Source organism: Leishmania major, chromosome 17 (assembly GCF_000002725.2).
Source record: "Leishmania major strain Friedlin complete genome, chromosome 17".
Lineage (NCBI taxonomy): Eukaryota > Euglenozoa > Kinetoplastea > Trypanosomatida > Trypanosomatidae > Leishmania > Leishmania major.
In genome coordinates, this window is record NC_007258.2 from 68,629 (window position 1) to 95,800 (window position 27,172).

The 27,172-nt window shown below is 61.4% G+C and overlaps 4 protein-coding genes and 1 pseudogene across 4 annotated transcripts, besides 1 other annotated feature; all 5 read right to left on the bottom strand.

The window, feature by feature from the left end:
* Positions 1-251: 251 nt before the first annotated feature.
* Positions 252-4,230, bottom strand: RAC-B1 (annotated as a pseudogene).
* Positions 252-4,230: a sequence feature.
* A 2,153-nt stretch (positions 4,231-6,383) lies between these two features.
* On the bottom strand, positions 6,384-10,178 carry RAC-B2 (receptor-type adenylate cyclase b; the record flags this gene model as incomplete). Its single annotated transcript, XM_001682215.1, has 1 exon — positions 6,384-10,178. The coding sequence occupies one exon, from the start codon at positions 10,176-10,178 to the stop codon at positions 6,384-6,386; it is 3,795 nt and encodes a 1,264-aa protein (XP_001682267.1).
* A 1,742-nt stretch (positions 10,179-11,920) lies between these two features.
* RAC-B3 (receptor-type adenylate cyclase b) lies at positions 11,921-15,907 on the bottom strand (the record flags this gene model as incomplete). Its single annotated transcript, XM_001682216.1, has 1 exon — positions 11,921-15,907. The coding sequence occupies one exon, from the start codon at positions 15,905-15,907 to the stop codon at positions 11,921-11,923; it is 3,987 nt and encodes a 1,328-aa protein (XP_001682268.1).
* A 1,742-nt stretch (positions 15,908-17,649) lies between these two features.
* On the bottom strand, positions 17,650-21,636 carry RAC-B4 (receptor-type adenylate cyclase b; the record flags this gene model as incomplete). The annotated part of the gene is made up of 1 exon (XM_001682217.1): positions 17,650-21,636. The coding sequence occupies one exon, from the start codon at positions 21,634-21,636 to the stop codon at positions 17,650-17,652; it is 3,987 nt and encodes a 1,328-aa protein (XP_001682269.1).
* A 2,931-nt stretch (positions 21,637-24,567) lies between these two features.
* On the bottom strand, positions 24,568-26,490 carry LMJF_17_0100 (conserved hypothetical protein; the record flags this gene model as incomplete). The annotated part of the gene is made up of 1 exon (XM_001682218.1): positions 24,568-26,490. One exon carries the CDS (start codon positions 26,488-26,490, stop codon positions 24,568-24,570), a length of 1,923 nt encoding a protein of 640 aa, XP_001682270.1.
* Positions 26,491-27,172: the final 682 nt, after the last annotated feature.

Consider the following 27,172-nt stretch of genomic DNA (forward strand, 5'->3'; position numbering starts at 1 on the left):
CCTCCTGAATGCATTGTGGCACGTCCCCGCGAAGATCCCACGGCTCTTGCGCACGCCGCCCTCGCGGCGCTGTCTTCGCACACACACACACACACAGACACACATGCAAGCAGCAAGCAGACGACATCTGTCGCAGCAGCCAATCCCTGAACCCCGCCACTGACCGCACACAGCATAGCGGCGCGGCGCGGAGCTACACCAGCCCGCCACCACAGACACAGCTTTCGAAGGTGAGCTCCCGCTCCTCCAGACTACGCCTCCTCGGCCTCATCCTCCGCCAACGGCTCCAGCAAGCTTGGGCGGCGGCGGCACCCGAGCTTCATCGGCATCCGCACAACGACGACCTCGCATGACACGCTCGCGCTCCGCGAATTGCGCGCCGCTGACGGCCGCCGTGACGCCTGAGCGGTGAACAGGACTACGTCATCCTCCCATCCCACAGCGCTCATACTTTGCTGCTCCATTTCTAGCAATTTTGTCGACGGAAAGAAACCGCCTGGAAAAGATCTCCTCCAGACACGTGACTCGCGCATCGCAGACGGTTCCGCAGTGGGCGGCACCGCTATCACCCCCGAATGCCGTGCCCTCGCGCCGTCCGAGATAAAGCTGCCCTCACCCAGCAACGGGTTCAGCACTTCAGCTGTATCAGCGTGCCGCACATCGCCTGCCTCCGCTGCACCGTTGTTGTTCATCCGCTGGCGGGCCTGCGACACCGTCGCAATCCGAACCGCAAGACGGTTCATCAGCCCCTGGCAGTAGTCCTCCTCACTCACAAGACGACTCCGCGGCGGCGCACCAACGCCCCACTTGCTCAGCAGCGGCTGCAGCTCTCGCACGCGCTGCGCAGCGGGGTACGGCGCAAAGCAGCTCGTCAGCACGAAGGCAATGCCAGCAGCAGGGCCGTTTATCGTGCCCACAGACGATAGCAGCGCGCCTGCAGCGCTCGAGGCCGTCTCCGTCGCTGTACCCTCCGGCAGCATCGCCTCGATCTCAGTGCGCAGCGCAGCGTGGCGGCGGCCAGGCACAGCGTTCAGCTGGAACATCTCCACGGCGAACGGCACACCGCGCAGCCCCTGCGGTCCCATCGCAGTGTGCGCAGTACCCGCGCGCTCGTCGTTCGACAGCGCCCACCACGTAGCCTCCGTCGCGACAACCTGCCCGCCATTCGCAACAGCCTCCGTGCGCGCAGCCATGTTCGGCGTGTCGCCGTAGTAGTCGTACCCCTTCGTCACCTCGTCGTAGCGGATGTCGGTCAGCCCCGTGTGGATCCCCACGCGCACGCGCAGCCCGCGCCACAGCGCAGCGTACTCCTCCTCGCTCAGCCGCGCAGTCGGCGGCACGTAGTCGTCCAAAGTGTCCACGCGCGCAAGCTCGAACTCGCGGTACGCGCTGTCCAGCGCCTCCGTACCCCAGTCGTGCTTCAGCAGCTTCGTCTGGATCTCGCATGCAAGGCTCACAGCGCTGTGCGCGCTCCTGCACGCGATCATGAACGAGTCGCCGATCGTCTTCACCTCGTAGCCCCCGTACTTCTTCAACAGCTGCCGGATCACACGGTGGTGCGCAGCAATCGCGTCAGCCATCAGCTGTGGCAGCGCCGCCCACAGCGCAGTGCTGCCCTCAATGTCCGTGAAGAGCAGCGTCACCGGCTCGTCACCGTCCTTCGGCGCGGCGTCGTTGTTGCGGCTGTCCATGCAGCAGTACAGAGCCAGCCCAACAACCGCAAGCAAGATGACAGTGAACATAACGAGGCCAGCGATGAGGCCGTTGCGTTCCGAGGACGTCAGCTTATCCAGCTTTTTGCGCGGCCGATACTCCATTGTAGGCGTCATCGGGGAAGACAGCTGCGGCACCGTCGGGTCCAGCATCCGCTGCACGGAGAGCATCACGATGCCCTGCGCGCCATAGTTTTGGTACACGCAGAGGCGGTCCGTTGACGTCGTCGTGCAGCCCCACTGAAACCTGCCAAAAGACAACCCGTTAGTGGCGATAACGCCACTGCTGTACAGTGTTTTCTCGAATGCAGAAGCATTCCCGTTTGGCGTGTTGGTAAGAATCTGCAACATAAACATCGTCGTTGAAACGTCACTCAGCGAGCCTGGCGTATAGTTAGCAGGATCTTGCATCGCCTCATGAAACATTTTCAGTACAGGGTTCCGAGCATGCGCGCTCTCCGACGTGTCGCTCCAGAGCGGCAGATTAGTGAACGTGATCACACGCGCCTGCACAGACGCCGGCTTCGACTTGAGGGCAGTGACAAGTGTAGAGTACTGAATCACCAAGTCATCGAAGACTACCACAACAATCGAGGTCTTCTCCTCAACCAGAAAGTCGACAATGCCAGCCACATCCGCAGCTGTCACGGCAAGCACAACGTTGATCCGCCCGCGAGCAAGCGCACTCCCAACAGTCTTCGTGGAGGGCACCGCAGTCACGCTCGGGTTGTCGTAGTCGAACGTCGCAGCAGACTTGCGCAGCATAGCGGTGATGTTCGCTACCTCATCGCTAGCGTAGTCGTGCAGGACCACATGCACGCCCGAGTCGATCGGCGTCACGTCCCTCAAAGCCGAAAGCTTCGCGTACAGCACAAACATCTGCTGCTCAAGCGTTGGCATCAGATACACGTAGTTTCTTAACGGCTCTACTAGGTGTGGCCGAGGGTGGAGGGGGGAGAGCACCAAGTACTCATCGACGTTCACACCCTTCACAAGCGTGCCTGAAAGAATGTGGACACTGTCATTCAGCAGACGATCATCCAGCAGCGCCTGCACCGTACCTTCCGTTACGCTGATCGAGCCGAACGTTACCTGCCGTTCGGTGAACTTTGTGTGCTTCACAAGTGCCTGTACCACGTACTCGATATTCTCGGCCGCGCGCTTGAGAGGGGGGTAGTCGGTGTAGAGAAGCGTCAGGAAGTTCAGCGGCCGTGGGAGGGTGGTGCTATCGGAGTAGCAGGTGCTCTGCGCGAAGCTGACGCCAGACTCGGTAATCACCGTCCACACGGCTTTGTCAAGCCTCGAAAGGACAGCGGAGTGCCCACCCTGGTTACAGTAGCACACGGCGCCCAGAAATTCGGCAACACCGTTGCACGGCCCGCCGTAGTCACCAAGAACAAAGTCCTCGCCTACGATGTAGCGCTGCTGAGAGAACATGTATTGTCTGTACGCCATCCGATTCACGATCCCGTGCGCTTCCGCAAGCGTCTGCGCGATCAGCGAGCCCGAAATCCACCCAGCAATCATCAGCTGCGTTACGCACGGGTGCTCGTTGAAGAAGTTGTTCACGTATGCAGCAGAGTCCGACGACGCCTCATGCTCCCACGGGCCGTACTTCTGCACAGCCTTCGCCTCGTCGGCCCACAGGCTCGGGTCCACGCGGCCGGTCTTCACCATGTACTCCCCCATCTGCGCCCTGAAGACCTTCAGATGGACCGACGCAGGCTCCGTCAGCGGAAAGGATGTGGCACTCGAAATGATCTGCCCGTCCACAGGCGTCAGCTTCCCAGCCATCGCGAGATCGTAGTACACCTGGAATGTCATCTGCTGCAGCGCAAACGACGGCATGATGTACGCCGACGACGTACGCGGGTCCGTCAGCACAGCCTGCAGGAGCTCCACAACCTGCCCTGCAGGTATTCCCCAGACTATGATCACCTGCGGGTGCGTGTCCGCCATCGCGTCGAAGGCCGTCATGTTCACAGCAGTGCTCGTCGAGTACGGCGCGGAGTACACAGCCGGCGGGTCGAGCGAAAGGGACGCCATCAGCTCCACAAGACTCTTGTGCTCGAAGCTTCCGAACCACTCACCCGTCACGTACATGAACGCAGTGCGGCGTGCGCGGAAGGTATTCGCTATGTGCTTTGCCATTGCCATGATCTCCAGCCGTGGCTCCGCGCGCATGAAATACAAGTTCTCGTTCCACACACGCGTAGCGCTAGACCCGGTGAACGGGCCCAGGAACATCAGCCCACTGTTCTGAATCTCAGGGCTGCTCATCAGAGCACCAAGGCGCGTGTCAGAGTACGGTCCAATCACGCCAAGAAGCGTCGGGCTAGTCTTTGAGTGCCTTCATCACGACAGCTACGATGTCCGATCGGTCATCCGTCGGGCCCGGCTCAATGATCTTGAAGGGGCGGCCGCTCGCGGTGGCGTAACCAACCGCGTGTGAAGCGGCCGCGTTCCCCAACCACAGACCCTTTGCCTGCTTCCAGATGTAGTCGCTCAACGAGTACATGGCGTTCAGCAGGTACACAGGCTCGTCCGGCGAGACGTTGGCACCCGCAGCCCACGCCGTAGGCGCCGTGGACACGGCGAGCGTCAGCGCACCGACAATCAGCAAAACGCCAGCCAGGAGTCGCGAGCATCGGTACGCATGTTGCTGCCTCACACAGCCGGCCACGCCACCTGCGCCGCACCAGCAAGCACGGCGCGGATGGGTCGCGTCTGCGCACATTGTATGGTGCGACGAGCCGCGATAGTAGTTCGCAAAGGGGAGGCAGTGGGAGCGTCTGCCAGTCCGGTATGGAGAGGGAGAGAGCGGGAGGCGCGACCCGGATGAGGGAGGCGGGGAGGGGAAGCGATGGGGTGCAGCGCCGGCGCGGAGGCGAGAGCCGCTGGTCAAAAGCACGAAAGGGAAGCGGTGAGGGCAAAGGAGAGCCACGGGCACGGGCGGGCAGACCCGCAAGAGAGGTGGAGAAGGAAGACGAGGGAGGGGAGAGAGGGGGTGGTGAAACACCTCCTCGGTAACCAACACCGGACGAGCGGCAGCGGAAAGGAAGCGGAAAGGAAGACACGAGAGTCGGGCTCGGCTTTGTGCGGGCGCGTGCGTCCCCGTGCAGTCGTTGCGCTGAATACAAGGGAGTGCCTCTGTTCCCTCGCCACCGGGAGAAGAAGAAAGCGGGAGGGAGACGGCGAAAGGGAAGAAGTTGCAACGCGGCCATGGGCGAGTCAGCACATCCGTCTCCATCGATCCGACCTCCGGCGGCTGCGTGTGCGTGTGTGTGCGTGTGTGTGCGGTCGGGCCGCCTACACCGAGGCCATGCCGGCAGGAGTCGAGCGCGTCTGTCATACAAGAGCACAGACACGCGCGTACGCCGGTGCGCACGCACAGGCGAGAGTGCGGCGCTACACGCCATTCCAGCGTACGGTGCCACCGAGTGGGGACACGCAGGGGGCCCGGGGGGCGAGACCTACATTCTGGGCGTACGGACAGAAGACATAACGGGAGACAAGGGGCTGTGCGGTCACCGTCGCCCATCCGCGGCCAACACGGCAACAGGAAGGCGCACTCACAGGCAGAGCAAAGAGCGCGCCGCCACTGGGCAGCGGGGAGGGCGGGCCCCATCGTCCACCCGATCTCGTCGCACCGCCGTGTCGCGAGGAATGCGTGCGAACGTGAATGAATGGAGTACACAAAGGACGGAATAAGTATGGTGCCCGCAGGGACTCGCGCCCACTCGCTTGCCAGCGCAGAGCAGGACATCAGACGCGAGGGTGCCGAGAGTCAGCGAGCGAGAGTTGGTCGCCAGCGCTCCCTCTCCAAGGCGCGCCGTCAGCATCACCATACAAGCAAGAGAAAAAGAAAGGAATCCAAAGAGTTCGCAGCTGCCATCGTCGGGCAGAGAGACAACGGCGAGCGCCACACTCGAGCCTCCACTGTCCCGCCCTACTAAGGCTGCTCTGTAGCACATGCAAGCACACAGACACATCGGCATACATAGAGAGATATACGCACATGCACACACATACGCATATACATGCACTCATCGGCACGCATATACACATCCACACACGTTACATATATATAGATCTGTATTTATTTATAGATGCACAACCATCCATACATCGGCTCACGTAGAGGCACAGATACCTGTGTATGCATGTATATAGGTAGATACATTCAGCCGCGTACTTCGGCACGCACACGCACATCAACGAGGCACATGGGTACATACGCACCGCTTCCGACCTCTCTGTACCAGAAGAAAGAGACAGCGGACAGCATCGTGTGCGCCTCCTCAGAGCTGCACCACTGTACAGCATGCGACGACGGGCCACCGCAGGAAGACTGCCGCTAGCCGCTGTGGCTGCGGAGATGACACATTTCCGGAGCGGAGCGCGAAAGGCGGCGAAGGCCTGGCCACAGGCCGCACCAGCTCATCGCCTCGCCGGTCAGAGGTCGCCGCAGGGCTCTCTTCACTGCTTGTCGCGCACATTACAAGCCGTAGGTCGTTCAGGGATTTTGCGGAGCACACGCCACCCACGCATCGCAGACGGTTCCGCAGTGGGCGGCACCGCTATCACCCCCGAATGCCGTGCCCTCGCGCCGTCCGAGATAAAGCTGCCCTCACCCAGCAACGGGTTCAGCAATCCACTAGAAATAAGGTTCTATATATCTCCTGAAACACCAGCCTCGTTACTGCCCATCCGCTGGCGGGCCTGCGACACCGTCGCAATCCGAACCGCAAGACGGTTCATCAGCCCCTGGCAGTAGTCCTCCTCACTCACAAGACGACTCCGCGGCGGCGCACCAACGCCCCACTTGCTCAGCAGCGGCTGCAGCTCTCGCACGCGCTGCGCAGCGGGGTACGGCGCAAAGCAGCTCGTCAGCACGAAGGCAATGCCAGCAGCAGGGCCATTTATCGTGCCCGCAGACGATAGCAGCGCGCCTGCAGCGCTCGAGGCCGTCTCCGTCGCTGTACCCTCCGGCAGCATCGCCTCGATCTCAGTGCGCAGCGCAGCGTGGCGGCGGCCAGGCACAGCGTTCAGCTGGAACATCTCCACGGCGAACGGCACACCGCGCAGCCCCTGCGGTCCCATCGCAGTGTGTGCAGTACCCGCGCGCTCGTCGTTCGACAGCGCCCACCACGTAGCCTCCGTCGCGACAACCTGCCCGCCATTCGCAACAGCCTCCGTGCGCGCAGCCATGTTCGGCGTGTCGCCGTAGTAGTCGTACCCCTTCGTCACCTCGTCGTAGCGGATGTCGGTCAGCCCCGTGTGGATCCCCACGCGCACGCGCAGCCCGCGCCACAGCGCAGCGTACTCCTCCTCGCTCAGCCGCGCAGTCGGCGGCACGTAGTCGTCCAAAGTGTCCACGCGCGCAAGCTCGAACTCGCGGTACGCGCTGTCCAGCGCCTCCGTACCCCAGTCGTGCTTCAGCAGCTTCGTCTGGATCTCGCATGCAAGGCTCACAGCGCTGTGCGCGCTCCTGCACGCGATCATGAACGAGTCGCCGATCGTCTTCACCTCGTAGCCCCCGTACTTCTTCAACAGCTGCCGGATCACACGGTGGTGCGCAGCAATCGCGTCAGCCATCAGCTGTGGCAGCGCCGCCCACAGCGCAGTGCTGCTCTCAATGTCCGTGAAGAGCAGCGTCACCGGCTCGTCACCGTCCTTCGGCGCGGCGTCGTTGTTGCGGCTGTCCATGCAGCAGTACAGAGCCAGCCCAACAACCGCAAGCAAGATGACAGTGAACATAACGAGGCCAGCGATGAGGCCGTTGCGTTCCGAGGACGTCAGCTTATCCAGCTTTTTGCGCGGCCGATACTCCATTGTAGGCGTCATCGGGGAAGACAGCTGCGGCACCGTCGGGTCCAGCATCCGCTGCACGGAGAGCATCACGATGCCCTGCGCGCCATAGTTTTGGTACACGCAGAGGCGGTCCGTTGGCGTCGTCGTGCAGCCCCAATGAAACTTGCCAAAGGGTACGCCAGTCGTGGTCACAGAGCTTTCGCGATAGACCATGTCTGTCAGCGAAGTGCTGTGCACGCTGTCCGCAAGCCTCCTCATCGAGGCAGAAAAACTGCCAGCTATAACGGCGCTCAGGGAGCCCGGAGTGTGTTGGGAAGGGTCAGGCAGCGCGCCGTGAAACACTGTCAGCAGCCTAGAGGCAGCATGCGCGCTCTCCGACGTGTCGCTCCAGAGCGGCAGATTAGTGAACGTGATCACACGCGCCTGCACAGACGCCGGCTTCGACTTGAGGGCAGTGACAAGTGTAGAGTACTGAATCACCAAGTCATCGAAGACTACCACAACAATCGAGGTCTTCTCCTCAACCAGAAAGTCGACAATGCCAGCCACATCCGCAGCTGTCACGGCAAGCACAACGTTGATCCGCCCGCGAGCAAGCGCACTCCCAACAGTCTTCGTGGAGGGCACCGCAGTCACGCTCGGGTTGTCGTAGTCGAACGTCGCAGCAGACTTGCGCAGCATAGCGGTGATGTTCGCTACCTCATCGCTAGCGTAGTCGTGCAGGACCACATGCACGCCCGAGTCGATCGACGTCACGTCCCTCACAGCCGAAAGCTTCGCGTACAGCACAAACATCTGCTGCTCAAGCGTTGGCATCAGATACACGTAGTTTCTTAACGGCTCTACTAGGTGTGGCCGAGGGTGGAGGGGGGAGAGCACCAAGTACTCATCGACGTTCATACCCTTCACTGTCATGCCTACGACGACGTCGGTAGTGTAGTTCGTCGTCACCGCATCGTGCAGCGCCTGTGGTGTAGTATCTGTTACGTTAAGTGCAATCCCGTTCACAGGACTCGCGCTGTACTTCAGGTAGGCGAAAAGTGCTGGTATGCTCGTGTTAACGTTCAGCCCCACCTGCGCAAGCAACGGATGCCCCACAAAGATCAGCGTCAGGAAGTTCAGCGGCCGTGGGAGGGTGGTGCTATCGGAGTAGCAGCTTTTCTGCGTGAAGCTGACGCCAGACTCGGTAATCACCGTCCACACGGCTTTGTCAAGCCTCGAAAGGACAGCGGAGTGCCCACCCTGGTTACAGTAGCACACGGCGCCCAGAAATTCGGCAACACCGTTGCACGGCCCGCCGTAGTCACCAAGAACAAAGTCCTCGCCTACGATGTAGCGCTGCTGAGAGAACATGTATTGTCTGTACGCCATCCGATTCACGACCCGGTTCTCCTCCGCAAGCGTCTGCGCGATCAGCGAGCCCGAAATCCACCCAGCAATCATCAGCTGCGTTACGCACGGGTGCTCGTTGAAGAAGTTGTTCACGTATGCAGCAGAGTCCGACGACGCCTCATGCTCCCACGGGCCGTACTTCTGCACAGCCTTCGCCTCGTCGGCCCACAGGCTCGGGTCCACGCGGCCGGTCTTCACCATGTACTCCCCCATCTGCGCCCTGAAGACCTTCAGATGGACCGACGCAGGCTCCGTCAGCGGAAAGGATGTGGCACTCGAAATGATCTGCCCGTCCACAGGCGTCAGCTTCCCAGCCATCGCGAGATCGTAGTACACCTGGAATGTCATCTGCTGCAGCGCAAACGACGGCATGATGTACGCCGACGACGTACGCGGGTCCGTCAGCACAGCCTGCAGGAGCTCCACAACCTGCCCTGCAGGTATTCCCCAGACTATGATCACCTGCGGGTGCGTGTCCGCCATCGCGTCGAAGGCCGTCATGTTCACAGCAGTGCTCGTCGAGTACGGCGCGGAGTACACAGCCGGCGGGTCGAGCGAAAGGGACGCCATCAGCTCCACAAGACTCTTGTGCTCGAAGCTTCCGAACCACTCACCCGTCACATACGTGAACGCAGTGCGGCGTGCGCGGAAGGTATTCGCTATGTGCTTTGCCATTGCCATGATCTCCAGCCGTGGCTCCGCGCGCATGAAATACAAGTTCTCGTTCCACACACGCATAGCGCTAGACCCGGTGAACGGGCCCAGGAACATCAGCCCACTGTTCTGAATCTCAGGGCTGCTCATCAGAGCACCAAGGCGCGTGTCAGAGTACGGTCCAATCACGCCAAGAAGCGTCGGGTAGTCTTTGAGTGCCTTCATCACGACAGCTACGATGTCCGATCGGTCATCCGTCGGGCCCGGCTCAATGATCTTGATGGGGCGGCCGCTCGCGGCGGTGTAGCCGACCGCGTGTAGCGCGGAGTCGATGCCCAGCCACAGCGCCTTTGCATGCTTCCAGCTGTAGTCGCTCAACGAGTACATGGCGTTCAGCAGGTACACAGGCTCGTCCGGCGAGACGTTGGCACCCGCAGCCCACGCCGTAGGCGCCGTGGACACGGCGAGCGTCAGCGCACCGACAATCAGCAAAACGCCAGCCAGGAGTCGCGAGCATCGGTACGCATGCTGCTGCCTCACACAGCCGGCCACGCCACCTGCGCCGCACCAGCAAGCACGGCGCGGATGGGTCGCGTCTGCGCACATTGTATGGTGCGACGAGCCGCGATAGTAGTTCGCAAAGGGGAGGCAGTGGGAGCGTCTGCCAGTCCGGTATGGAGAGGGAGAGAGCGGGAGGCGCGACCCGGATGAGGGAGGCGGGGAGGGGAAGCGATGGGGTGCAGCGCCGGCGCGGAGGCGAGAGCCGCTGGTCAAAAGCACGAAAGGGAAGCGGTGAGGGCAAAGGAGAGCCACGGGCACGGGCGGGCAGACCCGCAAGAGAGGTGGAGAAGGAAGACGAGGGAGGGGAGAGAGGGGGTGGTGAAACACCTCCTCGGTAACCAACACCGGACGAGCGGCAGCGGAAAGGAAGCGGAAAGGAAGACACGAGAGTCGGGCTCGGCTTTGTGCGGGCGCGTGCGTCCCCGTGCAGTCGTTGCGCTGAATACAAGGGAGTGCCTCTGTTCCCTCGCCACCGGGAGAAGAAGAAAGCGGGAGGGAGACGGCGAAAGGGAAGAAGTTGCAACGCGGCCATGGGCGAGTCAGCACATCCGTCTCCATCGATCCGACCTCCGGCGGCTGCGTGTGCGTGTGTGTGCGTGTGTGTGCGGTCGGGCCGCCTACACCGAGGCCATGCCGGCAGGAGTCGAGCGCGTCTGTCATACAAGAGCACAGACACGCGCGTACGCCGGTGCGCACGCACAGGCGAGAGTGCGGCGCTACACGCCATTCCAGCGTACGGTGCCACCGAGTGGGGACACGCAGGGGGCCCGGGGGGCGAGACCTACATTCTGGGCGTACGGACAGAAGACATAACGGGAGACAAGGGGCTGTGCGGTCACCGTCGCCCATCCGCGGCCAACACGGCAACAGGAAGGCGCACTCACAGGCAGAGCAAAGAGCGCGCCGCCACTGGGCAGCGGGGAGGGCGGGCCCCATCGTCCACCCGATCTCGTCGCACCGCCGTGTCGCGAGGAATGCGTGCGAACGTGAATGAATGGAGTACACAAAGGACGGAATAAGTATGGTGCCCGCAGGGACTCGCGCCCACTCGCTTGCCAGCGCAGAGCAGGACATCAGACGCGAGGGTGCCGAGAGTCAGCGAGCGAGAGTTGGTCGCCAGCGCTCCCTCTCCAAGGCGCGCCGTCAGCATCACCATACAAGCAAGAGAAAAAGAAAGGAATCCAAAGAGTTCGCAGCTGCCATCGTCGGGCAGAGAGACAACGGCGAGCGCCACACTCGAGCCTCCACTGTCCCGCCCTACTAAGGCTGCTCCGTAGCACATGCAAGCACACAGACACATCGGCATACATAGAGAGATATACGCACATGCACACACATACGCATATACATGCACTCATCGGCACGCATATACACATCCATACACGTTACATATATATAGATCTGTATTTATTTACAGATGCACAACCATCCATACATCGGCTCACGTAGAGGCACAGATACCTGTGTATGCATGTATATAGGTAGATACATTCAGCCGCGTACTTCGGCACGCACACGCACATCAACGAGGCACATGGGTACATACGCACCGCTTCCGACCTCTCTGTACCAGAAGAAAGAGACAGCGGACAGCATCGTGTGCGCCTCCTCAGAGCTGCACCACTGTACAGCATGCGACGACGGGCCACCGCAGGAAGACTGCCGCTAGCCGCTGTGGCTGCGGAGATGACACATTTCCGGAGCGGAGCGCGAAAGGCGGCGAAGGCCTGGCCACAGGCCGCACCAGCTCATCGCCTCGCCGGTCAGAGGTCGCCGCAGGGCTCTCTTCACTGCTTGTCGCGCACATTACAAGCCGTAGGTCGTTCAGGGATTTTGCGGAGCACACGCCACCCACGCATCGCAGACGGTTCCGCAGTGGGCGGCACCGCTATCACCCCCGAATGCCGTGCCCTCGCGCCGTCCGAGATAAAGCTGCCCTCACCCAGCAACGGGTTCAGCAATCCACTAGAAATAAGGTTCTGTATATCTCCTGAAACACCAGCCTCGTTACTGCCCATCCGCTGGCGGGCCTGCGACACCGTCGCAATCCGAACCGCAAGACGGTTCATCAGCCCCTGGCAGTAGTCCTCCTCACTCACAAGACGACTCCGCGGCGGCGCACCAACGCCCCACTTGCTCAGCAGCGGCTGCAGCTCTCGCACGCGCTGCGCAGCGGGGTACGGCGCAAAGCAGCTCGTCAGCACGAAGGCAATGCCAGCAGCAGGGCCATTTATCGTGCCCGCAGACGATAGCAGCGCGCCTGCAGCGCTCGAGGCCGTCTCCGTCGCTGTACCCTCCGGCAGCATCGCCTCGATCTCAGTGCGCAGCGCAGCGTGGCGGCGGCCAGGCACAGCGTTCAGCTGGAACATCTCCACGGCGAACGGCACACCGCGCAGCCCCTGCGGTCCCATCGCAGTGTGCGCAGTACCCGCGCGCTCGTCGTTCGACAGCGCCCACCACGTAGCCTCCGTCGCGACAACCTGCCCGCCATTCGCAACAGCCTCCGTGCGCGCAGCCATGTTCGGCGTGTCGCCGTAGTAGTCGTACCCCTTCGTCACCTCGTCGTAGCGGATGTCGGTCAGCCCCGTGTGGATCCCCACGCGCACGCGCAGCCCGCGCCACAGCGCAGCGTACTCCTCCTCGCTCAGCCGCGCAGTCGGCGGCACGTAGTCGTCCAAAGTGTCCACGCGCGCAAGCTCGAACTCGCGGTACGCGCTGTCCAGCGCCTCCGTACCCCAGTCGTGCTTCAGCAGCTTCGTCTGGATCTCGCATGCAAGGCTCACAGCGCTGTGCGCGCTCCTGCACGCGATCATGAACGAGTCGCCGATCGTCTTCACCTCGTAGCCCCCGTACTTCTTCAACAGCTGCCGGATCACACGGTGGTGCGCAGCAATCGCGTCAGCCATCAGCTGTGGCAGCGCCGCCCACAGCGCAGTGCTGCTCTCAATGTCCGTGAAGAGCAGCGTCACCGGCTCGTCACCGTCCTTCGGCGCGGCGTCGTTGTTGCGGCTGTCCATGCAGCAGTACAGAGCCAGCCCAACAACCGCAAGCAAGATGACAGTGAACATAACGAGGCCAGCGATGAGGCCGTTGCGTTCCGAGGACGTCAGCTTATCCAGCTTTTTGCGCGGCCGATACTCCATTGTAGGCGTCATCGGGGAAGACAGCTGCGGCACCGTCGGGTCCAGCATCCGCTGCACGGAGAGCATCACGATGCCCTGCGCGCCATAGTTTTGGTACACGCAGAGGCGGTCCGTTGGCGTCGTCGTGCAGCCCCACTGAAACTTGCCAAAGGGTACGCCAGTCGTGGTCACAGAGCCTTCGCGATAGACCATGTCTGTCAGCGAAGTGCTGCGCACGCTGTCCGCAAGCCTCCTCATCGAGGCAGAAAAACTGCCAGCTATAACGGCGCTCAGGAATCCCGGAGTGTGTTGGGAAGGGTCAGGCAGCGCGCCGTGAAACACTGTCAACAGCCTAGAGGCAGCATGCGCGCTCTCCGACGTGTCGCTCCAGAGCGGCAGATTAGTGAACGTGATCACACGCGCCTGCACAGACGCCGGCTTCGACTTGAGGGCAGTGACAAGTGTAGAGTACTGAATCACCAAGTCATCGAAGACTACCACAACAATCGAGGTCTTCTCCTCAACCAGAAAGTCGACAATGCCAGCCACATCCGCAGCTGTCACGGCAAGCACAACGTTGATCCGCCCGCGAGCAAGCGCACTCCCAACAGTCTTCGTGGAGGGCACCGCAGTCACGCTCGGGTTGTCGTAGTCGAACGTCGCAGCAGACTTGCGCAGCATAGCGGTGATGTTCGCTACCTCATCGCTAGCGTAGTCGTGCAGGACCACATGCACGCCCGAGTCGATCGGCGTCACGTCCCTCACAGCCGAAAGCTTCGCGTACAGCACAAACATCTGCTGCTCAAGCGTTGGCATCAGATACATGTAGTTTCTTAACGGCTCTACTAGGTGTGGCCGAGGGTGGAGGGGGGAGAGCACCAAGTACTCATCGACGTTCATACCCTTCACTGTCATGCCTACGACGACGTCGGTAGTGTAGTTCGTCGTCACCGCATCGTGCAGCGCCTGTGGTGTAGTATCTGTTACGTTAAGTGCAATCCCGTTCACAGGACTCGCGCTGTACTTCAGGTAGGCGAAAAGTGCTGGTATGCTCGTGTTAACGTTCAGCCCCACCTGCGCAAGCAACGGATGCCCCACAAAGATCAGCGTCAGGAAGTTCAGCGGCCGTGGGAGGGTGGTGCTATCGGAGTAGCAGCTTTTCTGCGTGAAGCTGACGCCAGACTCGGTAATCACCGTCCACACGGCTTTGTCAAGCCTCGAAAGGACAGCGGAGTGCCCACCCTGGTTACAGTAGCACACGGCGCCCAGAAATTCGGCAACACCGTTGCACGGCCCGCCGTAGTCACCAAGAACAAAGTCCTCGCCTACGATGTAGCGCTGCTGAGAGAACATGTATTGTCTGTACGCCATCCGATTCACGACCCGGTTCTCCTCCGCAAGCGTCTGCGCGATCAGCGAGCCCGAAATCCACCCAGCAATCATCAGCTGCGTTACGCACGGGTGCTCGTTGAAGAAGTTGTTCACGTATGCAGCAGAGTCCGACGACGCCTCATGCTCCCACGGGCCGTACTTCTGCACAGCCTTCGCCTCGTCGGCCCACAGGCTCGGGTCCACGCGGCCGGTCTTCACCATGTACTCCCCCATCTGCGCCCTGAAGACCTTCAGATGGACCGACGCAGGCTCCGTCAGCGGAAAGGATGTGGCACTCGAAATGATCTGCCCGTCCACAGGCGTCAGCTTCCCAGCCATCGCGAGATCGTAGTACACCTGGAATGTCATCTGCTGCAGCGCAAACGACGGCATGATGTACGCCGACGACGTACGCGGGTCCGTCAGCACAGCCTGCAGGAGCTCCACAACCTGCCCTGCAGGTATTCCCCAGACTATGATCACCTGCGGGTGCGTGTCCGCCATCGCGTCGAAGGCCGTCATGTTCACAGCAGTGCTCGTCGAGTACGGCGCGGAGTACACAGCCGGCGGGTCGAGCGAAAGGGACGCCATCAGCTCCACAAGACTCTTGTGCTCGAAGCTTCCGAACCACTCACCCGTCACATACGTGAACGCAGTGCGGCGTGCGCGGAAGGTATTCGCTATGTGCTTTGCCATTGCCATGATCTCCAGCCGTGGCTCCGCGCGCATGAAATACAAGTTCTCGTTCCACACACGCATAGCGCTAGACCCGGTGAACGGGCCCAGGAACATCAGCCCACTGTTCTGAATCTCAGGGCTGCTCATCAGAGCACCAAGGCGCGTGTCAGAGTACGGTCCAATCACGCCAAGAAGCGTCGGGTAGTCTTTGAGTGCCTTCATCACGACAGCTACGATGTCCGATCGGTCATCCGTCGGGCCCGGCTCAATGATCTTGATGGGGCGGCCGCTCGCGGCGGTGTAGCCGACCGCGTGTAGCGCGGAGTCGATGCCCAGCCACAGCGCCTTTGCATGCTTCCAGCTGTAGTCGCTCAACGAGTACATGGCGTTCAGCAGGTACACAGGCTCGTCCGGCGAGACGTTGGCACCCGCAGCCCACGCCGTAGGCGCCGTGGACACGGCGAGCGTCAGCGCACCGACAATCAGCAAAACGCCAGCCAGGAGTCGCGAGCATCGGTACGCATGCTGCTGCCTCACACAGCCGGCCACGCCACCTGCGCCGCACCAGCAAGCACGGCGCGGATGGGTCGCGTCTGCGCACATTGTATGGTGCGACGAGCCGCGATAGTAGTTCGCAAAGGGGAGGCAGTGGGAGCGTCTGCCAGTCCGGTATGGAGAGGGAGAGAGCGGGAGGCGCGACCCGGATGAGGGAGGCGGGGAGGGGAAGCGATGGGGTGCAGCGCCGGCGCGGAGGCGAGAGCCGCTGGTCAAAAGCACGAAAGGGAAGCGGTGAGGGCAAAGGAGAGCCACGGGCACGGGCGGGCAGACCCGCAAGAGAGGTGGAGAAGGAAGACGAGGGAGGGGAGAGAGGGGGTGGTGAAACACCTCCTCGGTAACCAACACCGGACGAGCGGCAGCGGAAAGGAAGCGGAAAGGAAGACACGAGAGTCGGGCTCGGCTTTGTGCGGGCGCGTGCGTCCCCGTGCAGTCGTTGCGCTGAATACAAGGGAGTGCCTCTGTTCCCTCGCCACCGGGAGAAGAAGAAAGCGGGAGGGAGACGGCGAAAGGGAAGAAGTTGCAACGCGGCCATGGGCGAGTCAGCACATCCGTCTCCATCGATCCGACCTCCGGCGGCTGCGTGTGCGTGTGTGTGCGTGTGTGTGCGGTCGGGCCGCCTACACCGAGGCCATGCCGGCAGGAGTCGAGCGCGTCTGTCATACAAGAGCACAGACACGCGCGTACGCCGGTGCGCACGCACAGGCGAGAGTGCGGCGCTACACGCCATTCCAGCGTACGGTGCCACCGACTGGGGACACGCAGGGGGCCCGGGGGGCGAGACCTACATTCTGGGCGTACGGACAGAAGACATAACGGGAGACAAGGGGCTGTGCGGTCACCGTCGCCCATCCGCGGCCAACACGGCAACAGGAAGGCGCACTCACAGGCAGAGCAAAGAGCGCGCCGCCACTGGGCAGCGGGGAGGGCGGGCCCCATCGTCCACCCGATCTCGTCGCACCGCCGTGTCGCGAGGAATGCGTGCGAACGTGAATGAATGGAGTACACAAAGGACGGAATAAGTATGGTGCCCGCAGGGACTCGCGCCCACTCGCTTGCCAGCGCAGAGCAGGACATCAGACGCGAGGGTGCCGAGAGTCAGCGAGCGAGAGTTGGTCGCCAGCGCTCCCTCTCCAAGGCGCGCCGTCAGCATCACCATACAAGCAAGAGAAAAAGAAAGGAATCCAAAGAGTTCGCAGCTGCCATCGTCGGGCAGAGAGACAACGGCGAGCGCCACACTCGAGCCTCCACTGTCCCGCCCTACTAAGGCTGCTCTGTAGCACATGCAAGCACACAGACACATCGGCATACATAGAGAGATATACGCACATGCACACACATACGCATATACATGCACTCATCGGCACGCATATACACATCCATACACGTTACATATATATAGATCTGTATTTATTTACAGATGCACAACCATCCATACATCGGCTCACGTAGAGGCACAGATACCTGTGTATGCATGTATATAGGTAGATACATTCAGCCGCGTACTTCGGCACGCACACGCACATCAACGAGGCACATGGGTACATACGCACCGCTTCCGACCTCTCTGTACCAGAAGAAAGAGACAGCGGACAGCATCGTGTGCGCCTCCTCAGAGCTGCACCACTGTACAGCATGCGACGACGGGCCACCGCAGGAAGACTGCCGCTAGCCGCTGTGGCTGCGGAGATGACACATTTCCGGAGCGGAGCGCGAAAGGCGGCGAAGGCCTGGCCACAGGCCGCACCAGCTCATCGCCTCGCCGGTCAGAGGTCGCCGCAGGGCTCTCTTCACTGCTTGTCGCGCACATTACAAGCCGTAGGTCGTTCAGGGATTTTGCGGAGCACACGCCACCCACGCATCGCAGACGGTTCCGCAGTGGGCGGCACCGCTATCACCCCCGAATGCCGTGCCCTCGCGCCGTCCGAGATAAAGCTGCCCTCACCCAGCAACGGGTTCAGCAATCCACTAGAAATAAGGTTCTGTATATCTCCTGAAACACCAGCCTCGTTACTGCCCATCCGCTGGCGGGCCTGCGACACCGTCGCAATCCGAACCGCAAGACGGTTCATCAGCCCCTGGCAGTAGTCCTCCTCACTCACAAGACGACTCCGCGGCGGCGCACCAACGCCCCACTTGCTCAGCAGCGGCTGCAGCTCTCGCACGCGCTGCGCAGCGGGGTACGGCGCAAAGCAGCTCGTCAGCACGAAGGCAATGCCAGCAGCAGGGCCATTTATCGTGCCCGCAGACGATAGCAGCGCGCCTGCAGCGCTCGAGGCCGTCTCCGTCGCTGTACCCTCCGGCAGCATCGCCTCGATCTCAGTGCGCAGCGCAGCGTGGCGGCGGCCAGGCACAGCGTTCAGCTGGAACATCTCCACGGCGAACGGCACACCGCGCAGCCCCTGCGGTCCCATCGCAGTGTGCGCAGTACCCGCGCGCTCGTCGTTCGACAGCGCCCACCACGTAGCCTCCGTCGCGACAACCTGCCCGCCATTCGCAACAGCCTCCGTGCGCGCAGCCATGTTCGGCGTGTCGCCGTAGTAGTCGTACCCCTTCGTCACCTCGTCGTAGCGGATGTCGGTCAGCCCCGTGTGGATCCCCACGCGCACGCGCAGCCCGCGCCACAGCGCAGCGTACTCCTCCTCGCTCAGCCGCGCAGTCGGCGGCACGTAGTCGTCCAAAGTGTCCACGCGCGCAAGCTCGAACTCGCGGTACGCGCTGTCCAGCGCCTCCGTACCCCAGTCGTGCTTCAGCAGCTTCGTCTGGATCTCGCATGCAAGGCTCACAGCGCTGTGCGCGCTCCTGCACGCGATCATGAACGAGTCGCCGATCGTCTTCACCTCGTAGCCCCCGTACTTCTTCAACAGCTGCCGGATCACACGGTGGTGCGCAGCAATCGCGTCAGCCATCAGCTGTGGCAGCGCCGCCCACAGCGCAGTGCTGCTCTCAATGTCCGTGAAGAGCAGCGTCACCGGCTCGTCACCGTCCTTCGGCGCGGCGTCGTTGTTGCGGCTGTCCATGCAGCAGTACAGAGCCAGCCCAACAACCGCAAGCAAGATGACAGTGAACATAACGAGGCCAGCGATGAGGCCGTTGCGTTCCGAGGACGTCAGCTTATCCAGCTTTTTGCGCGGCCGATACTCCATTGTAGGCGTCATCGGGGAAGACAGCTGCGGCACCGTCGGGTCCAGCATCCGCTGCACGGAGAGCATCACGATGCCCTGCGCGCCATAGTTTTGGTACACGCAGAGGCGGTCCGTTGGCGTCGTCGTGCAGCCCCACTGAAACTTGCCAAAGGGTACGCCAGTCGTGGTCACAGAGCCTTCGCGATAGACCATGTCTGTCAGCGAAGTGCTGCGCACGCTGTCCGCAAGCCTCCTCATCGAGGCAGAAAAACTGCCAGCTATAACGGCGCTCAGGGAGCCCGGAGTGTGTTGGGAAGGGTCAGGCAGCGCGCCGTGAAACACTGTCAGCAGCCTAGAGGCAGCATGCGCGCTCTCCGACGTGTCGCTCCAGAGCGGCAGATTAGTGAACGTGATCACACGCGCCTGCACAGACGCCGGCTTCGACTTGAGGGCAGTGACAAGTGTAGAGTACTGAATCACCAAGTCATCGAAGACTACCACAACAATCGAGGTCTTCTCCTCAACCAGAAAGTCGACAATGCCAGCCACATCCGCAGCTGTCACGGCAAGCACAACGTTGATCCGCCCGCGAGCAAGCGCACTCCCAACAGTCTTCGTGGAGGGCACCGCAGTCACGCTCGGGTTGTCGTAGTCGAACGTCGCAGCAGACTTGCGCAGCATAGCGGTGATGTTCGCTACCTCATCGCTAGCGTAGTCGTGCAGGACCACATGCACGCCCGAGTCGATCGACGTCACGTCCCTCACAGCCGAAAGCTTCGCGTACAGCACAAACATCTGCTGCTCAAGCGTTGGCATCAGATACATGTAGTTTCTTAACGGCTCTACTAGGTGTGGCCGAGGGTGGAGGGGGGAGAGCACCAAGTACTCATCGACGTTCATACCCTTCACTGTCATGCCTACGACGACGTCGGTAGTGTAGTTCGTCGTCACCGCATCGTGCAGCGCCTGTGGTGTAGTATCTGTTACGTTAAGTGCAATCCCGTTCACAGGACTCGCGCTGTACTTCAGGTAGGCGAAAAGTGCTGGTATGCTCGTGTTAACGTTCAGCCCCACCTGCGCAAGCAACGGATGCCCCACAAAGATCAGCGTCAGGAAGTTCAGCGGCCGTGGGAGGGTGGTGCTATCGGAGTAGCAGCTTTTCTGCGTGAAGCTGACGCCAGACTCGGTAATCACCGTCCACACGGCTTTGTCAAGCCTCGAAAGGACAGCGGAGTGCCCACCCTGGTTACAGTAGCACACGGCGCCCAGAAATTCGGCAACACCGTTGCACGGCCCGCCGTAGTCACCAAGAACAAAGTCCTCGCCTACGATGTAGCGCTGCTGAGAGAACATGTATTGTCTGTACGCCATCCGATTCACGACCCGGTTCTCCTCCGCAAGCGTCTGCGCGATCAGCGAGCCCGAAATCCACCCAGCAATCATCAGCTGCGTTACGCACGGGTGCTCGTTGAAGAAGTTGTTCACGTATGCAGCAGAGTCCGACGACGCCTCATGCTCCCACGGGCCGTACTTCTGCACAGCCTTCGCCTCGTCGGCCCACAGGCTCGGGTCCACGCGGCCGGTCTTCACCATGTACTCCCCCATCTGCGCCCTGAAGACCTTCAGATGGACCGACGCAGGCTCCGTCAGCGGAAAGGATGTGGCACTCGAAATGATCTGCCCGTCCACAGGCGTCAGCTTCCCAGCCATCGCGAGATCGTAGTACACCTGGAATGTCATCTGCTGCAGCGCAAACGACGGCATGATGTACGCCGACGTCGTACGCGGGTCCGTCAGCACAGCCTGCAGGAGCTCCACAACCTGCCCTGCAGGTATTCCCCAGACTATGATCACCTGCGGGCGCGTGTCCGCCATCGCGTCGAAGGCCGTCATGTTCACAGCAGTGCTCGTCGAGTACGGCGCGGAGTACACAGCCGGCAGGTCGAGCGAAAGGGACGCCATCAGCTCCACAAGACTCTTGTGCTCGAAGCTTCCGAACCACTCACCCGTCACGTACATGAACGCAGTGCGGCGTGCGCGGAAGGTATTCGCTATGTGCTTTGCCATTGCCATGATCTCCAGCCGTGGCTCCGCGCGCATGAAATACAAGTTCTCGTTCCACACACGCGTAGCGCTAGACCCGGTGAACGGGCCCAGGAACATCAGCCCACTGTTCTGAATCTCAGGGCTGCTCATCAGAGCACCAAGGCGCGTGTCAGAGTACGGTCCAATCACGCCAAGAAGCGTCGGGTAGTCTTTGAGTGCCTTCATCACGACAGCTACGATGTCCGATCGGTCATCCGTCGGGCCCGGCTCAATGATCTTGATGGGGCGGCCGCTCGCGGCGGTGTAGCCGACCGCGTGTAGCGCGGAGTCGATGCCCAGCCACAGCGCCTTTGCATGCTTCCAGCTGTAGTCGCTCAACGAGTACATGGCGTTCAGCAGGTACACAGGCTCGTCCGGCGAGACGTTGGCACCCGCAGCCCACGCCGTAGGCGCCGTGGACACGGCGAGCGTCAGCGCACCGACAATCAGCAAAACGCCAGCCAGGAGTCGCGAGCATCGGTACGCATGTTGCTGCCTCACACAGCCGGCCACGCCACCTGCGCCGCACCAGCAAGCACGGCGCGGATGGGTCGCGTCTGCGCACATTGTATGGTGCGACGAGCCGCGATAGTAGTTCGCAAAGGGGAGGCAGTGGGAGCGTCTGCCAGTCCGGTATGGAGAGGGAGAGAGCGGGAGGTGCGACCCGGATGAGGGAGGCGGGGAGGGGAAACGATGGGGTGCAGCGCCGGCGCGGAGGCGAGAGCCGCTGGTCAAAAGCACGAAAGGGAAGCGGTGAGGGCAAAGGAGAGCCACGGGCACGGGCGGGCAGACCCGCAAGAGAGGTGGAGAAGGAAGACGAGGGAGGGGAGAGAGGGGGTGGTGAAACACCTCCTCGGTAACCAACACCGGACGAGCGGCAGCGGAAAGGAAGCGGAAAGGAAGACACGAGAGTCGGGCTCGGCTTTGTGCGGGCGCGTGCGTCCCCGTGCAGTCGTTGCGCTGAATACAAGGGAGTGCCTCTGTTCCCTCGCCACCGGGAGAAGAAGAAAGCGGGAGGGAGACGGCGAAAGGGAAGAAGTTGCAACGCGGCCATGGGCGAGTCAGCACATCCGTCTCCATCGATCCGACCTCCGGCGGCTGCGTGTGCGTGTGTGTGCGTGTGTGTGCGGTCGGGCCGCCTACACCGAGGCCATGCCGGCAGGAGTCGAGCGCGTCTGTCATACAAGAGCACAGACACGCGCGTACGCCGGTGCGCACGCACAGGCGAGAGTGCGGCGCTACACGCCATTCCAGCGTACGGTGCCACCGAGTGGGGACACGCAGGGGGCCCGGGGGGCGAGACCTACATTCTGGGCGTACGGACAGAAGACATAACGGGAGACAAGGGGCTGTGCGGTCACCGTCGCCCATCCGCGGCCAACACGGCAACAGGAAGGCGCACTCACAGGCAGAGCAAAGAGCGCGCCGCCACTGGGCAGCGGGGAGGGCGGGCCCCATCGTCCACCCGATCTCGTCGCACCGCCGTGTCGCGAGGAATGCGTGCGAACGTGAATGAATGGAGTACACAAAGGAAGGAATAAGTATGGTGCCCGCAGGGACTCGCGCCCACTCGCTTGCCGGCGCAGAGCAGGACATCAGACGCGAGGGTGCCGAGAGTCAGCGAGCGAGAGTTGGTCGCCAGCGCTCCCTCTCCAAGGCGCGCCGGTAGCATTATGAATTGGCTGGTGTGTAGGACTGTCGATCTCGGTTTTTAGTAGGGAAGTTAGCGGGGGGGTGACGATAAGGGGATCGAAAGAGGAAGTCGTGTAGGAAGGTGGGTACGGAATCACAAGGAGGGGAAGAGGAGAAGGGATTAGATGAGGAAAAGCAGAACACAGCTCTACCGGGAAAGAAATATGACAAGAATCACGGAGGTTGCGAATAGCTCTTGCGGTGTTTCTGGTGTGAGTTGTCCACTCCTCTGCCAGACAACGCGAGGTCCACGTCCGCCCTCGAGCCTCCCCGGTAATGCCACAGGCCCTCCCTCCCCGGCGTGTGGCGCAACGCAGCCCTAGACACACGCCGGTACAGCAATGCGCCGGCTCCGCCATCTGAGAGCACGGCCTCGGCATCGGACTCTACCCACACCCCACTCCGCAGGCCGCCTCACAGCCGCCCCCCCCGTCATGCCGGCCACCGCCCCTGGCGCACCCCCCTCGCGGTGGCGCAGGCTCCCTCCACCAGCGTGCAGCGAGGGTCGGGTGACAGATGCCTTCGAGCCACGCTGGCACTCGGCTTGTCATGTCGGCAGCACAAGCGTGCTCGCGGTCGCAGGTCGCCCAGACGCCGCGCCATCCACGACCTGACCGCCGGCATCAGTCGCCGTGCATCGCTCGGACCCCCGCGCGTCGTCGGTGCCTGGCCCTGTGGCCACCAGAGGAGCGGCTCGGCGCTTGGCTGGGGATAGGGCAGGGGCGGGGCCGCCTGGTTTTCTCCCACAAGGAGAGAAAGAGAGAGTGAGTGGAGTGCGCCGGACCCTGTGAGGCCGCGCACTGAGGCGGTGTGGCCCCCTCTCTCCTCTGCTCATCCCACCGTCTCCTCCTGTGATCCGGGAGCACAAGCAGCAGAAGCAGCAGCCAAAGATGTCAGCATGACGTGGGAAGTATCGGGGGGCGGTGGGCGTGCCTCAACGTCTTCAATGAAAGAAAGGTGGAGAGACGCGCCGGATAAGAGGTAGAATAAATGTGCGGAGCTCCTTCAGACAGCCGTCTCCGTAAACAGCGGAAGACATGTTCGAAAATAAAAAAGAGAAGGCGTAGCGCACATGCGCACCGATACAAAAGAATACAGACATCTCGATACATGGCGTGTACTGATGCAAAAAGTTATGGGGTAGGTGGGTGATGGGCCTACAGAGGCGAACGCGGGAGAAACCAAAAAAGAAAGAAGCAGCAGAAGCAACAGCAAGACGCGGACAGCTGAGAGAAAACGACGAAGACCAAACCAAACCAAAAAAGGGGGATGTAGAAACCCACAAGAGACACAGAGGATGTAGGTCCAGTGCCGTGGCTGGCGTGTGTGTGTGTGTGTGTGTGTGTGTGTGTGTTTGAGTGCGTGCGCCTCGGCACTTCCTCGTACCAGAAGCACCATGACAACAATCAGTAAGGTGGTCACAAATATGCGTGCGAAGGAGGAAGAGAGAACCAGGTTTTTCGATGCGTGCGCGAAGCTTGAAAAGCCGCTCCATAAAGCCTCACATACACACACACACACATCGACACGCACAAACACATTTACGATGAGGTGCTATCTTCTTGTTCTGCCTCCTTCTTGAAGCTGCCGCGGACATCTTTTTGTTTTCTTTTGAGGGACAACAACCCGAGAGTAGAAGGCTTGCACACACACACACACACACGAACACCTGACAGAGAAACAGCCACACATGCACCCAAGAACACGCACTACCATCATACAGCAACCTCACCACGCATGTGTTCACGAACAATGCCACGCACACCATCTCCTCATAGAAATGGAGAAGAGTGGCACACCACTGCGTCACGCATCAATATCATCGACGGTGATGAGTCGCTTCACCGACACGGTAAACGCAAACGATGACCCCCACTGCGCCGGTCGTACAAAGGCATCGTCGTGGTCCTCTTCGTCGATGCCAGCGGCATCGAAGCGAGCGCGCTTGACCGGACAGCTACCACCGCTCTCGACAGAGGCGGCGGTGGCACAGACTCTCACCTTGTTTGGCTCTTTCTCCATCGTCTTCAGCTCGCTGTGCCGCTCGTAGCGGATCGACACGACCTCGAACTCCATCTCGGTGTCCTCTTCGTCCCCCACGGCATCCTTGTCGGGCTCTCCTAACGCAGCAGCGAGTCCACCGAGGCTCAGGCTCTCGCGCGTCTCGGCGTCGACCCAGACAGCGCCGCTCAGACGGCTGAACGCAAGGCACGAGGAGGAGCTGGGTCCCTGTTGCAGCGTGAGCAGTGACGGCGCGCTGCTGTGCACCAGCCGCACCCCAACTGCACCTGAAGCTGTAGATCCAGTCGACCCTGATGGAGCGCCGAGATGCGTAGTCAGCTCCGCCGGTCCGCCGCAGTGCACCGCAAAGGCGATGAGTCCGCACTCCTCCACGAGGCACTGGAGCAGCTTCGATATGAAGAAGGGCAGCACCGCACAACACGATAGCGCTGATGCGGACGAGGACGTTGGGGCAACGGCGAGGCAAGATGTCGGTGAGGGAATGAGGCGCCAGATGTAGCGGCGGGCGACGATGGCTTGGCGAGTCGGTTGCCTCGCCGCCGCCGTCGCCGACAGAGATGACGACGAAGGGCGCTCTTCCTGAGCAAACACGGGTGCCTCTTCGGCGATCCGGCCAACTTGGTGGAAGCGCGTAGCGCCTTGAAAGGCCATCGACGAGATGAGCGAGATGTGAAAGCCGGAGAGAGCCGAGCCAGTTTGCGTCACCCTGCGCAGCACCTCACGCGCCCCTGCCGAAGCGTTGTCGAGGGTATCCGCAGCGCCGTCAGCACCACTAGTGAGCCTCTCCTCGTTCCCTTCTCGGTTGATTGAGGACGGCGAGAGTAGCGGTAGGTTCACCAACGCATCCCACACCGCCCACACTGGATTGACATCTCCGGGAATCAGTTGAAGCGGCTCCGCCACGAGCGCGGCCCCGCCAAGCCAAGCCAAGCTCACCCCAGCATCTGCACAAACCGCCGTCAAGTGCTTCTGCGTTATCCGAGAAGAAGAGATGAGGCAGACAAGCAGTCGACCCTTCTCCACGCATAGCAGAGCGTTGAGATCTTTCCACGATGGATGGCCCAGAAGGCGCACATAGAAGGTGTGGTGCGTAGTCATACCATCACCGATTGTAGCAGCGCCGGCGCCCGATGCACCTTTCTCCATCGTAACGCACGCCTGCCGCAGCGCACGGAAGCGTCGGAAAGCATCGTGAAGTGCTTGGACGTATGCCCCGTAAGTCAGCTGAGAGTGGAAAGACGCAGCTGAGGAAGCACCACCTTGATGCGGCAGCAGCGGCGCCATCACGCTCTCCGAGAGTGTTGCACCGTTGCTGAGGTGGTACACGCTTCCAAAGCGCTCGGCGACATCGTACAGGCGGCGCTGAATGTGCGCCATACGGGCCGTCGCTGTGGTCGGATTGCGCAGCAGCATCCCAGCAGACGCCCCTGCCGCGTCTGAGATCGACCATGCCGGTGCTCGCGCATCACGCTCGACGGATACATCCATGCGAACCTCAAAGCGGCTGAGAATCCCGTAGTAAGGCACCGACGGGAACGTACTTTGACCTGATTTGGCTGCTATGGGGCTTGTCTGCTGCGCAGCCGCCAGAAGTGCTGGAAGGTATGTCGACTGCTTCGCAGCGGCGCTGGGGCCAATTCCGTACGGCAGTGATGTTTGAGTGCTGCTGTCGCCGGGTGCAGAGGCTATAATAGGGTATCGCACCATCGATGGGGCAGGGGTGTCCTCGGCGAGGCTCCTGCCCTGCCGAAAGCCAACGCTGCTGCTCTGGAAAATGTTCATGGATGCGATGTATCTCCGTTGGCGTCTCAGCACGTCTTCGGACTAGCTATGCACATGTAGTGGTGCATGTATCGAAGATAGATGCGGTCACCTCTGCGTGTGCGTATCAGCACAAGCGCTAAGGTTGTCGCATTATGTCGTGGGCGTCAGCGGTGAGGAGAAACGAGGGAGGCGATAAAGGCTCACATTGCGTGAAAGAGAGGAGGGTGCGGGAAGACGATGCAGACAGGGAGGCACCGAAGAGAAGGTGTGAGAGCAAGAATCTAAGCACCTCATGAAGGATAGACATGAAGAGGGCTGAGCCGCCTTCCTCATAAAATGGGTACCGACCTCAAGTCTTCCTGAGCAGCGAAGGAGAATGAGGTTCAGAGGTGACCCTACCCCCCGCATCTCACTGTGGCCGCTTCAGCGCTGCGTGAGAGGCACCGCGCCCAACATGGCGCGCGTAGAGAACGAGAGAGAGGAGGTGGGTGATGGAAGAGGTGTGCACGCGTCGCACAGAAGCCGAGGAGGGAGAAAGGAGGTGCGCACAAGAGCATTACAGGGCACGCGTCTCTGCGCGACATGTGCGTGTGGTGCGTGCGTCGGTATGCGTCAGGTGTTTGTG